Genomic DNA, 13,130 nt, shown 5'->3' with positions numbered 1-13,130 from the left:
CTCTTCAGTTAAACTAAGATTGCACATTTTAGGGAAAATGTGTGATAGTCTACATTATAAATACAATAATTTTCCTGTCAAGACTTATTAAAATTAGGTATTTCTAGATTTTAAATATTTGTCATAAAAAACAATTTTGAACATTGCAATTTTAAAGGACAGTGAATTTGGGGGGTTATTATAGGTAAGAATCAAAATTACTGATAGAAAGTTTAGAGATGTGAGGCTAAGAGCTTTCATTTACTCATAAACTTAAGTATTTGAATCCTATTAAAAATCCCTTCCCCATTTGAAACAGAATCTGTGAGACCCAGATTGTTTCTGATATTACTTTTGTGTTCACCCTTTTGGATTTAGGACAGTGCAAGAGTTTCACCCTCCAGGCTTGTGAACAACACCACATTACATACATATCTAGGGATTAGTTTGTTTCACATGAGAGCGTGATCTTTTTTTTTGTAAAATTTGAGGTGCAATCCACCTGATTGCACCTCAGATGGCAAACAAACTGACTCCTTAATGGCATTTAATCTCACACAGAGCATCAGGCCAATTTTTAGTTAGCTGACTACACCGAGGGGGTCTGACCAAAGAGAATGACAGGTGGCCCATTTTGCCGTGAGTTGTGGTGCAAACAGCACCTAAAGCAAGGTCTCAGCCCCCACACCGCCGGCACTCTGGGTCGGGTAATTCCGTGCTGTGGGCGCAGGGAGGATGTTGAGCGGCATCCCTGGCTTCTACCCCCTCGATGCCAATAACACCGCCGCAGCTCTGATAACTAAAAATATCTCTAGACTTTGCCAAATGTGTCCTTGTGCCGGGGAGGGCAGAATCACCCAGCTGAGACCCCCGATCTAGACTACAGTGGGCCCGCATCTGATGCAGAGCTGGAACTGATGTAAGCATCGCGCTTTCACGCGCTTGAAGGCATGCTGACGTGTTCGAGTGTCGGCGGCCTCCGGCTCTCAGCAGAGGTTTATGAAATTGGGTTTGCGAGACCACCGGGTCGCTCCCGGCATTTGCAAGGGAGGGCAGGAGCTGCTGCCCTGACTGGTATTCGTTGGGGGGCTCGTGGTTTTCCTGCTCTCACGTAAGCCCTGCTGGGGAAGCAGAGACGAGCCCAGCAAGCCCCTGCTTGGAGCCCCAGGTTCACATGCACCGCGCACCCCCTCCGTGTCTGCCTCGCTTCGCACAGGCCCGGCGTGTGCTGGAGGAGGACTGTCTCTGGAGGCGCCGCGTGGCCTTGCTGGCACGGGTGACCCTTGGGATCGTGTTTATGGCCATAGGGTCCCTGTAAAGGTGTGCATCTGCCTCGTGCACAATTGGGGAGGGGTAAAGACTGCTGTCTACTCACATCCAAATGGCCCAGATAGAAAGGACCAGTCGCCTACCAGAGAACACATCGGATCAGGCCAAACCACCATCCCAGGTTCTCAGGAGCTCACAATTTGCAAACTGTAGGTAACTCGGCGTGGCCTTTGAGTGAAATGTGCCACCCCACCCCAGAGTTGCCCTGTCCTGTCATAACGTCAGGGCCATTCCGTCTTTGGCAGGACTCGAACCATGGTTCTTAATCGCACCATGCTTCTTCCAGTCGCAAAATAGTAACCCTGAGCTTCTGTTACCATGTTCCCTAATACGAACGGAACTGTGACATTTTTATGAAATTCGAAGCATTACTAAAAGCCTTAAAAGACGTGGTAGTGCATTAAATTATAGGCGACATCAGTGCCAATAAAATCTATTAGGTTAACAGGGACGAGAAGCTGCGTCTTTGGTATCCAGCAATGACGCGGGTAGAAAGGATGGCCTTTTCCGCCAAGCTACCGTGGTGAGAATCCCTGACTTTGAAAAGAATTGATTTGCTCAGCAAACCAGCATTTAAAAAGAAGAGAAAAAAATCTCATTTACTCAGAACAGTTAAAGAAAATGCTCATTATATATGTGCTTTATTCTTTAGCTATTTCCAAAGAAGAGTATGCAGTTTAATAAAGGGTTGGAACTTTTTTCTCTAAAAGGCCAGATAGTCAGTATTTTAGGTTTTTGTAAGCCATGTGGTCTCTGTTACTCAGTAGTTGTAGCATGAAAGCAGCCACAGACACCTGATAAATGACTAGACACAGCTGTGTCCAATAGAACATTATTTACAAAAAAAGACCAGCAAGCTAATCCCTGGTTTAATAAAGCTCTTACTTTTGAGCCCAGGATGTGCTGGGGATGAGCTTGGTATGTTAAGGGACACCAGGAAAGTAAACTAAATAACCTACTTTCAATAACTTGAGAGTTTCATTGACGTAATGAGACCCACGTGTGTGGTGGAATTAAATAACAATATAAGGTAAAATATACCAATGTAAGGAAAGCTTGCTTTGGAAGGCTGGAATAAAATGAAACTGGTTTTATCCTTAAGACCTCCACAGAGGTTAACAGCTCCATCTGGCTTTTACGGCTAGTTTCTAGAAAAGTGGACAACATTGAAGATTTTGACTTTTTGAACTCATCTGTTGAGTGTTGAGTGATCATGACAGGTGTCCACCTTTTATGATCCACCATTAGTGAAGCTGAAAATTGCTTCCAGCAAATTGACAAATACACAGTAACCGAAGGTTAAGAAAGCCTAGATGCCGGTTATTATCACTATGGCTTCACGTATTTATTTTTTAGATTCAGACTTGAGGATGCTTTTCCATTTTGGTGCATTGTGTTATGTGGGATGTAGCTATTAATAAAAATAACACCAGCATCCATTCTTTCACACTCATTTCACATATTTGACAAAATTCCCACGTTCATCCGTGTCCATAAGACATAAAAAAGAAATGTAGCTTGGCTAGAGTAGAGTAAACATGGCATAGATTACGTTTTTATTACCTTATGTCCACATGATGCATTTGATAGTCTGCCAACCGTGATCGCACTGACTATAAAATAGTGACACAGGGCATGTCGGGGAAAGTGCCTTTGTTCCTTTTAGAGAGTGTGTACCACATTTATGGACCACAAACTACTTTCACGTTATAAATGCTTCCTCTGACTCAGACTCGGTGGCGCTGACAGATGTTTGTGTTTCGCACGCGTTAGGGATTTTAGCTGTTTTGGAATTAGAGAAGTGGATCCCTTTTATAAAGAAAGTTGAGATGACAGTCCGCAAAGCTCTGCCATGCTTTGAGATTAAATTTTCACATAAAATGGTTCTCTACGGGTTTACATGTCCCCTATATATAAATTATCCCCATTGCCACCTCTCATATAAATCACAGCCGTTTTAAGTGATGGCATTGCTAGCTCCGGATGAAATAGAATTTTCGGTGATAAGGCGATGACTCATACAGGTCTTAATTTACCTTCATTTTCTGTTGTCACTGCTATCGGGGTAACGCACTGCCTCTCTGCTGGCAAAGGAGCCTAATCAGATCTCCTTGTTAGTGGCTAATGTCAGTATATTGACTAGATGCCATTTCTGGGCCTGTGTTTAAGGAAACACTGGCCTTGCGGCTGGTGTAGGTGGTCACGGTTGTTACTGTTGGAAGGAGGGATTTTTCCTCTTTTTGCGTCCTGAGCCCATTAAGACTGTAAAATGATGCCACCTGAGAGACTGAGGAAACACAAATCTCAGAATGACTGGGGCGGTTTTCCACAGTGTCTCTGTTTTGGGCCCCACGTCCTTGCTGTCCTCAGTGTGAACAGGAAACGGAGTACAATGCAGTGGCTGTCAACTCCGACGAACATGAGAACGGGGCACATGGACACTTCAGCTCGATGGTGTGTCTAACACGGAGGCCCTGCAGACGGGCGGGGGTGATCTCTACCGCGTCCTGCAGGTGATACCAGTTTTCAGTGTTTTGAAGTAACCTCCCTGATCATTTTCAAGTTTTCTCAGGGGAAACACAGAAACGGAAATGTTTCCTTGGCATCTGTGTCCCCAGTGATGGCGGTGTATTTTGTGACAGGAACATTGGGTACAGCGCCAGGGTTCATTACTAAGCTGAAAGCAAATCTGCTCCTCTCACACACACGCACACGCGCACACACACACACCCGCCACGCACACACACGGGCCCAGAAACAAACTCAGCTCCGAGGCACTGGCGAGACTGCAGGGAGGAGTGGAAGTGCCGTGACAGGCCTCGGCGCATCATTTCAAAGCCTGAAATGAGCCGTCGCACGCATGTGGACGCCGCAGCTCCCTTGGTGTGCGGTTGCCTGCGGCTTAGGTAACGGCGCTTTGTGGTAAGAGAAGCGTGGTGAGACGATCCTTGTCGTCTGCGTGGGGACTGGGGGTGGGGGGACCTGCCATGAGACCCTCCCCGCCTCTTTTCCAAACCACCCTCCTCTTTGTCTTTCTAAAGGTCTTCCTTCTGCCTTGTCCCTTAGCAGAGTGATCCTTTAGAGCACAGCACAGCACAGCACATCATCGCATTCCGCCCCCCCCCCCCCCGGTGACCCTCCTTGGCTCGGCTCTCCTCTCCCATTTCACCCTGCCTCTCCCCCTCCCTGCTCCCACACTTCTTCAGCTCGTCCTGGAATTTTCCAGGCACACCCAGCTCTCAGGGCCTTTGTGCTCCTTTCTTCACCTGCCTGCCGTGTTCTTGCAGCAGGTCGCTGGAGAGTGGACCTCGGGCTCCTCGTGTCAACAAGGGCCTCTCCGTGAGAGCGAGCTGGCCACCCCCTCCCTCTGCCGCCTCCCCCTTTTCTCCGCACTCCTGACCCTCCTCAACCCTGCTCCACTTTTCTTTTTCTCCATAATACAAACCACATTTTAACAATGTGAATTACTGTAATTTTACCTGGAGGAGTAATGGAAGGAGTGAGCCCTCTCAAGGCAGCGTAGTCCACATCCAGGCTGCTGTCTCAGCCTCTCGGTACCCTCTGGCCTCCCAGGGGTGCAGAAAGAAAAAGGGCTGCTCATCCGGAATTCCACGGAGATTCGGAAGCTGAATGTTCCCCTTGAGGCGGCAGGGCGCTGTGAGTTGAAGCGGGTTTTCTGTTGTATTTTTTTCATTTGGTGTTACTTGCAGGCACCCATGCCCAAGGTATATATGCGAGCCTATTCTACAAGGCTATTAAGAGCCTGAGAAAACTGCCGTGAAGGTCATCTGAAAGTTAAAGTCACAAAAATCTGATGGTGGGAAGGCCGCTTAGGGTTTGGTAGCTAGAGGTCAAAACCTAGAGCTAAAAATGCAGGACCCTGAGATTTAAGCCTAGTTTTCCTTGAGAAGGCGACTATCCAGCAAGCCTGCTTGCAGAAGATACGAGTGAGCGTGTTTGAGCGGGTTCCCAGGCTAGAAGAGTGTTCAGACTCAAGACCTACGGGCCCTTGCGCTTGGCCCCTGAGCCATGGCTCTGCCCCTGCTCAACATTGGTTGTGGGTCATTTACCAGGCAGCGTGCAGGGCGGGAACAGCTTAGAAAACAGGCGGACAGATGTCATAGCAAAGCATATTTTTGGCCAGTTCATGTTGTTCATTAACCAAAACAAACCCTTTCCAGTGCCCCAGACATGTCGCTGGATTAGCCCTTTACTGCTCTAAGTATTAACTTCAGAGCCTTTTCCTGGTTTCCCTAATCCTGAATGCAGACCTGCTGCTGCGTGTCTGGGGATGTGGGGATGTTGAATGATAGCGTTTCCCCTCTGTGCACTATATGTAACCGGGTAATTTTTTCTTCTCGCATATTAAATGAGACCACATGTGGAGTGGCTAGCACCACAGACCCTAATGAATGGAGGCTTTATTACCTGGCCAACTTGGAAATCTGGGCCCATATCACAGTACCTAGGGCACCTCAGAGGTGTCTGAACAGTATGAACGCTTTGTGGAAGTTTAAAAAAACAAAACAAAAAGAAACCCTCCTAAAGCCAGTTTGTTTTCCCTTTCTAAGTGGTTCAGGTGACAAAAGGGACTGATACATACACAGCTCCCTGTCCCTTTGTGCCTTGGAACACACTGTGTTCCTGGAGCCTCTCCTTCCCCGAAGAAAGCACCTTGAAAGGGTCAAGAAATGGGACACAGGTCTCCCAGCCCCTGCCACCACCCTTGTGATGCTCTCTCTGGTCTACCACAGACTTCACACGATGGCAGCCAGTCCTGAGATGAGTCTTCAGGATGTAGGAATATTAAAGAAATAGAAGATGAGCTCCCTGCCCAAACTCCTCCTTAAAATGTTCCTTCCTCCTCACCAGCTGCAGGCTAGTGATCATGAAATACTAAATTCATTTTAAAATATCAAGAGGTGTCATCACTCTTCTCTCCTCGGCTAGATAGGGATCTGGTTTGCTGGTGGCTGTGAATACGGGAAATCTTCACTCACACCAGTTGAGGTGGATTGTTAGGATGAGTGCCTAAAACATCTGAATTAAGGGTTAAAAGGCAGCTGCCCTTTAAAGTCCCCAGCTGGAGGAACTGAGGTCACTAACAAGAATTCACTCGGAGGACTATTTCCTGATTAAATGGAATAAATATGTAACTCGGTCTTTGTGTTTATTTCCATGTGCTTGAAAGGTTTAACATTTGAAATATTCTTACTCCTGTTAAACATACTTCACGGGCTCATTCCTTATTAATTTTCATTCTTAATATTGTAAAGCTTTATTTCAACTTAGGCTAATGAGACACATATTTTAATGTTTTCCCCCTTTCCACAACAATAGGCAGTATTTGCAAATGAACCTTTCTCCTTAGATGGTAACTTTGTAATTCCACTTTCCCAAAGAGGGTGCCCTGGTGTGGCTGACACACTTACAGCCTGTGGCTATCCTGACCAGGGAACGTAACCCCAAACATTTTTATTTATTCAAAATGTAAAACACGGTTTGCCTAATTTTGTCATTCTATCAGATTGTACTATAACAAAAGAACTTTTAACTTGTTCTCATTGGAGCTGTGCCAGTAATGATGAGAAAGTGATGAAAACCTTGGGAAACAGCCTTGGTCAGCGTGGCTCGGTTGGTTGGCGTGTTGTCCCGTGTACCCAAAGGTGCGGGTTCAGCTCCTGGTCGGGGCACGTATGAAGGCCAACAGTCGATGTTCTCTCTCACATCGACGTCTGTCTCTCTCTCTCTTCCTTCCCCTCTTTCTAAAATCAATAAGCATACCCTTGAGTGAGGATTGAAAAAAAAAGGGAAACAAATTTAAAATGCTAAATACCATTTCCATTGCACATTGGGAAACTTATTAAGTCAAAAATATTTGGTTTTTTTTCTTTTTTACAGAAAGGATTTTAAGTTGAAAATCATTTTTCAGTCTGAAAAATTAAGGCCTCATTTTTAATCATTTCAACCTTTTATCCAAGTCATACTGAAGACTTTTTAGAAAAAAGTCCATGTTTTCCTGTAAATGGTACTTCATGATCCTGTGTGTGATTCCGTTTCAGCGGATTTGAAATGAAAGTAGCTCATTTTCCTTTGGTGGCATAAGCACTAAATTTTGAATTAAGATGTAATAAAGGAGGAAGGGAGGGCGCTAATAGGGAGTGCCCCTGTGCCACCCTTTCTGCAGGGTGGCTAACACAGGGTGTGGACCTCATTTTCCCAGCCCCTGGGACGTTGGTGTGATAGATGAAGCAGCTGGCACACAGGGTGCTCACCTGAGTGCCCTGGGTCCCAGCCTGGCTAGGACTGAAGTCAAGCCTTGCCTGCGTGCAGAGCTCATGCTCTTTCCTTTCCTCTCCCCTTTGCTACTGAAACACTCTCACCCTCTTCTACTCACAGAAGCTGGAGGCGGGAGTTTTTCAAAATGAATGCCCTGTGCCAACCCCAGACCAGTTGACTCAGAACCCCCAGGTAGGGGGTGGACTCACAAGTATTGAAAAAGTTCCAGGAATATGCCCTGTGCACTTCCTTCCACTTGAAAGCCTGGATACCTAAACTGCTTTTATATTTAAAAAAATAATAATTATCAAGCAGTGATTGAAATAGAAAGAAAGAAATCCAAATGAATGTTTCTCATTAAAATTAAAGATAATATTTAATTATGTAACAGGAAAGCCTCTGGTTTGGGTGAAAATCTTGGGGCCATTGGATTGTTAACATTCCAGATGTTTTTTGGAAGCATGTATAAAAGACATCTGTCGTAGAGTTTAGTTTTGAAATGACGTAGCCATAAATTCTTCTCATTCAAGTCCTCTTTGGGATATTATATCTCAAGTATAATAGTTCAGTAATTAGAGAAGTTTCATAAAGAATACTTAGGACATTGGTGATTCTTGAATTCTCTTTTGAATTAAAAAAACATTGATTTCACCTGAGAACATAATGCAAACACCTAATTCTTTCTTTTTTTTTTTTCTTTTTTTTTCTTTCTTTTTTTTTTTTGGTTAACATAGTTTCTTTAAATGAAAATACTTTTTTCTTTTCATTTAAAAAAATAAATAAGCTCATAAATGTTCTAAATTCTCCTTAGTCATTACTGATCTTTTGGAAAACTGCTTGTATAGGTGTTATAATTCTCTCAGCTCATGAATTAAGACATTTTTGTTATATGATACACTCTTCAATTTAATGGGTATTTGTTTCCCATTAAATATAGCAAAATATATAATATAGCAATTCAGTAATATTGCTCAAAAGTATTAGTGGAATTCAAAATAGAAATCAATAGTCGAATGAATCAGTTGACCACGACCAAATTTGGGAAAGTAGAAAGGTCTTTTTGTGATTTCAAAAATGCATTTATTGGCTTATTGAGTTTTTTGGTAGTGCTTAAAATATTTTCTCACTAAAGATGGCTTGTAATCAAGCTATCTAAAATATACAGTGTAGGATTTACCTTTGCTCTGAAGTGCAATTACTCTGCTATAGGCTAATTTTGAGATTTCTTTGGGTTTTGTAGGCATCTTAAGGCGTGGTATTGATGGCACCATCGTTTACTTTCAGGATTACAAAAATTAATTTAGCAAAGCATAGGAATTTAGGACAACACGTCTGTATTAAACACCAACTCTTTTTGCTGTATGCCTGCTAGTTTTGCAAAGAATTTTAAATATAATACTACAATCAGAAAATGGACTATTTTCAAGATTTTTCCTTCACCTGAGTCTTGAAAGGGGTGACACACATCTTACTGTGCTGGGAAGTGCCTCGTGGTGGTCTCTTAAACAGCATTAACATCTTATATGTGCTTCTGTACTGAGCTCCTTGTTCTGGAATAAATGGAAACTCTGGCTCTCTTTGAAATGATTGGATATTCCGTTTCCCTTCTCAACCCTCCTTCCCTTCTGCTTCACAGTTCCTACCACAGCCGCCAGCACCCCCGACGCTGTGGACAAGTATCTGGAGACCCCCGGTGATGAGAATGAGCACGCCCATTTCCAGAAGGCCAAAGAGAGGCTGGAGGCCAAGCACCGGGAAAGAATGTCCCAGGTATGTGGCCCGTTCCTGCTGCAGCCCACCACTAAGGGGGAATCTGGTCTTGCCTTTCCCTCAGTGTCCCCATGGGGACCCAGGGGTCAATAAATATCTAGGGGAGGGGAGAGGGCTTTAATTTTATCAGATTCTTAAAGATATAAAGTCTTAATTTTCAATGTTTGCTATAGGGTATTGATTTGGGGGGAAGATGCTCCTGAGCATCCCACCTAGGAAAGATCCAGGTATAATAAATATAATAGGATTTTGTAAGCAGAAATTCAGTATTTCTACTACACTCTCGGTGGTTTTATTACTCTGTGCATATGTAGTACCTGTAACCATCAAGTTGTAAATTAAAATCCCACAAAACATTCTTTAGCTAATGTTGGAGAATTTTTGTATTAAATACCTGATTATTATATCTTTGAACCAATCATCTTACAAAGCTCTTTCATAGGACCATAGAAACTTAAAGCTAAAGTGAAGCATAATAATAATTTCATCTAGTCCTATATATTTTTTTAAGATCAAAATAGGTCATTAGTAGACTATAGTGATCATGCTTTTTATTTTCTCTTTTTTCTGGTGATCTGACATGTGGGACCTTACTAACCCTGGGGGACTGCCCCTCCCAGAGCGAGCCAATTTTTAGAGGCAGCACATGGCTGGCCCGCAAACACAGCTTTCCAGTACAAACCAACCACTCAGAATCCATACCCCCAACTACCTCTTTTCTTCGGGCTCTTACACTCCGGGCCACTGTCCACCGGCCCCACTCACCACAGGGCCAGATACCAGACACCTACAGACAGACAGCCCCTGTACCCAAGGTCCCACCCGAGCTCTCCACACTGGGCAGTCCTAAGCCCACATAGCTACTTGACCCTGCCTCGCTCATTCCTTTGCTTACAAACCACAATAAATCTTTTTATCTGTGTTTTCTCCTCACTCTCTCCGCCTCTGGACCGACCCTGGTGCTTCCCCAGGTGCCACATTGGACACTGAGCAAGAAACTGTCTTCTCAGTGGCAGTCGTCTCCTGATGTGTTGGCCTCGCCATACCTGAGCAACTATAGAACCTATGTTTTAAAACATAGAACCACTAATGTATCCGGAAAGGCACAACACAACACAATTCCTTTTTTTTTTTTTAAGAGCATGAGCACAATACTTGGAAGTACTTAGGAATGATAACATTAGGGGGGGACATACTCCCAGTACTCGGGTCTGGAATACAATGGGCGGCTCTAGTCGTCGCCCAGTGAGAACCCGAATGCGAGTGAAACTGGACAGCTAGCTAGAGTGGAACAGTGAGGCTCCACCCGAAACCGGTTCTTGGGAAAATGGGGTTCTTCTTTAGGAAAGACACAAGTTGATCAGTACTCTGTCAAAAGAGCAAGGGTGACTACGAGTCATACTTATGGCTGCTGAGATGATGTCCCTTCAAGTTAAACTCTCTCTCACTTCTTGTTCATGAAGCTTTCAGGGGCTTTGCACTGACCTCAAAATCCGTATCTGGGACAAAAAAAGAAAAATAACAAGAAAAAATACTGACTGCTTAGCTTGGTGTTTCCAGTGCCTGCCCTGACACCCCAACCCCCTGCGCCCTAACTCCGGACTCCCTACTTTTCCTTCCACCCAGGTGCTGCCGTCGCTGTCCTGGGAGCATTAAACTGCGGCGGCCTCTGCTCCGCTCGTGCTCAGCTCACCTTGGCCTTTCCGTTCCCCTCAGCACCCCTTCCTCTGGAAATAGGTGCCCTTCTGCTCTGCCTCCCGCTGGCAGGTCCCACCCGTTCCTTACCCCACACAGTCCTCGGAGAGGGGCAAGCAGTTCTTGCTCTTACTGTTCTTTAGCTCTGCATATTTGATCCCCAATTTTATTAGTGATCAAATTAGTGATTTTAAGATCAAGATAGGTCATTAGTAGACTACAGTAATCATGCTTTTCCTCTTCTGTCATTTCTGATGATTTGAAAGCTGGGACCTTACTAACCCAGGGGAGACTGCCCCTCCCAGGGCGAGCCAGTTCTTAGAGGGAGCAAATGACTGGCCTGCAAACACATCTGATCTCTCTAGCTGGATTGTAAACTTGTAGTCCCTATAAGTTTACATGTCACGTTACTAACCTTGCGTTTCTTTATTGAACTCACTTAAATAGTCATTACTATTTTTAAAAAAAATACAAATCCTGAATTTTTTTCCCAGTGTACCTTGGTCATTTTGATTCTATTAAGATAACTGATTTCAAATGCTCTCCTAGTTTTAGATATTATTAATCTCTCCTGGAATAGTAACTTAATTTTAACAGATCTGTTTAACCTTTAATTCATCTACGTTTTGATAGATTTTCTTCATCTTTTAGCCATTAGCAATACCTGAGCTAACACGAGAGATGTTATCCTGGAGCAGAGAATGCAGGCTGCCAGATCCAGGTGGTCACAGGAACCTGAGATGCCTGAGATCAGCATTTATCTTCCTGATCTGTGCCACTGAATTCTGGGGACTATTTGACTCTGAACTTGCCTTCCTCTTAAATCTCTTTGTATGAGTTGTCATTTTCTCTGCATGGAACTGCCAAGTCTTTGAAGATCCGTAAATCCAGGTGATGCTGGTACTTTTGCTCATGCAGTGGAAAATTGCTTTGACACAATATAAGCAGCAACCACAAAGTCCAGATCCTGAGAATGTTTAATTCAAAAAATGTAGTCCTTTTAATTCTTTTTTATTGTAGTTTTTGTTGTTTTCTTACAAATACGGAGGGTTTTGGTTATTCTGGTATTCCTGGTTTTTGTTGTGGCTCATGATGACTCTAAATTTGTAGATTTCTGTTGCTCTATGTTATGAGTAGTACCTGGCAAATACAAGATGACACAGCTTATAAGTACTTTTATTATTTATGAATTTACCAATTTTAATGTATCCTTCAAATGAAGTTCTTCAAAATGAAAGTTGACCTTTCTCTAAATGTGTTATTTTTAAGATAAGCATCAACATCTAGGAATGATCCTTCTTCCTATCACCAAATATAAATAAAATTAGCCCATCTGCTAGATTTGCGATTTTATAATGGCCAGTTGGGCCATAGGGGACAAAACTGGTCTTTAGAGCCACAAAGATCTTGGTTTATATCCTTCCTTTTCCATATTTTTCCTGCATGACCTTGAGTGGGTAACTTAACTTGGTTCAAAAATAGGGCTGGGCATTGCTAATCTCACAGGCCGTTGTGAGGAATCAGTTAAATGAGCTAGATTTTGTAAAGCCCTCCACACCGGATCTGGTGTTTGGCCAGCCAGCAGTAATGTTATCTGTCAGTGGAAGCCGTCGTTCACAGGGAGATGCTGAGCCTACCGTATGTGTTTATCTTTCAGGGGTAGATCTCATGTGATGTGATAGAGTTGAATTGTTTTATTTGTGAGGATGTAAGATATTATTAAATTTCTCTGGGAATCAAAATTTTATTCCATTTCTTCAGAAGTGCTTATTTTCAATTTATTGGCTAAATAAATCTCCTTAATTACTCCCTGAGTTCTCTGCTCAAAGCTGAAAGTCCAGGTTCTGAATCTACAAAGTGAGATTGTAAAAATTTAAATGTAATCTGTGAAAACAGACTTTTACATTCCAGTAAAACATTTGACCTTTCTCTCAAACTAATTTTGAGACTCCTGCCTAAAGAATTCATGGTACAATACCACCGCTGTAAACATTCTTGAAGCAGGAAATTGAAAAATTTTTAATGCAAGGCTTATCTCATCCATAAAAGCAAAAGTAGCCTTCCGTAGCCCCCTCCCT

At 43.5% G+C, this 13,130-nt stretch overlaps 1 protein-coding gene across 4 annotated transcripts in view; it reads left to right on the top strand.

Annotated features, from left to right (window-relative positions):
* APP (amyloid beta precursor protein) overlaps positions 1-13,130 on the top strand; it is a 192,010-nt gene that overhangs the window by 111,458 nt on the left and 67,422 nt on the right. For all 4 annotated transcript variants that reach the window (XM_016197637.2, XM_016197635.2, XM_016197634.2 and 1 more), the window contains one exon: positions 9,224-9,357. In XM_016197637.2, the coding sequence (XP_016053123.2) occupies positions 9,224-9,357 (134 nt within the window). The remainder of the gene's footprint in view (positions 1-9,223; positions 9,358-13,130) is intronic.

Source organism: Miniopterus natalensis, chromosome 6 (genome assembly GCF_054644295.1).
Source record: "Miniopterus natalensis isolate mMinNat1 chromosome 6, mMinNat1.hap1, whole genome shotgun sequence".
Classification (NCBI taxonomy): domain Eukaryota; kingdom Metazoa; phylum Chordata; class Mammalia; order Chiroptera; family Miniopteridae; genus Miniopterus; species Miniopterus natalensis.
The sequence above is the reverse complement of the archived record's forward strand: the minus strand, read 5'-3'. Positions and strand labels throughout refer to the sequence as shown.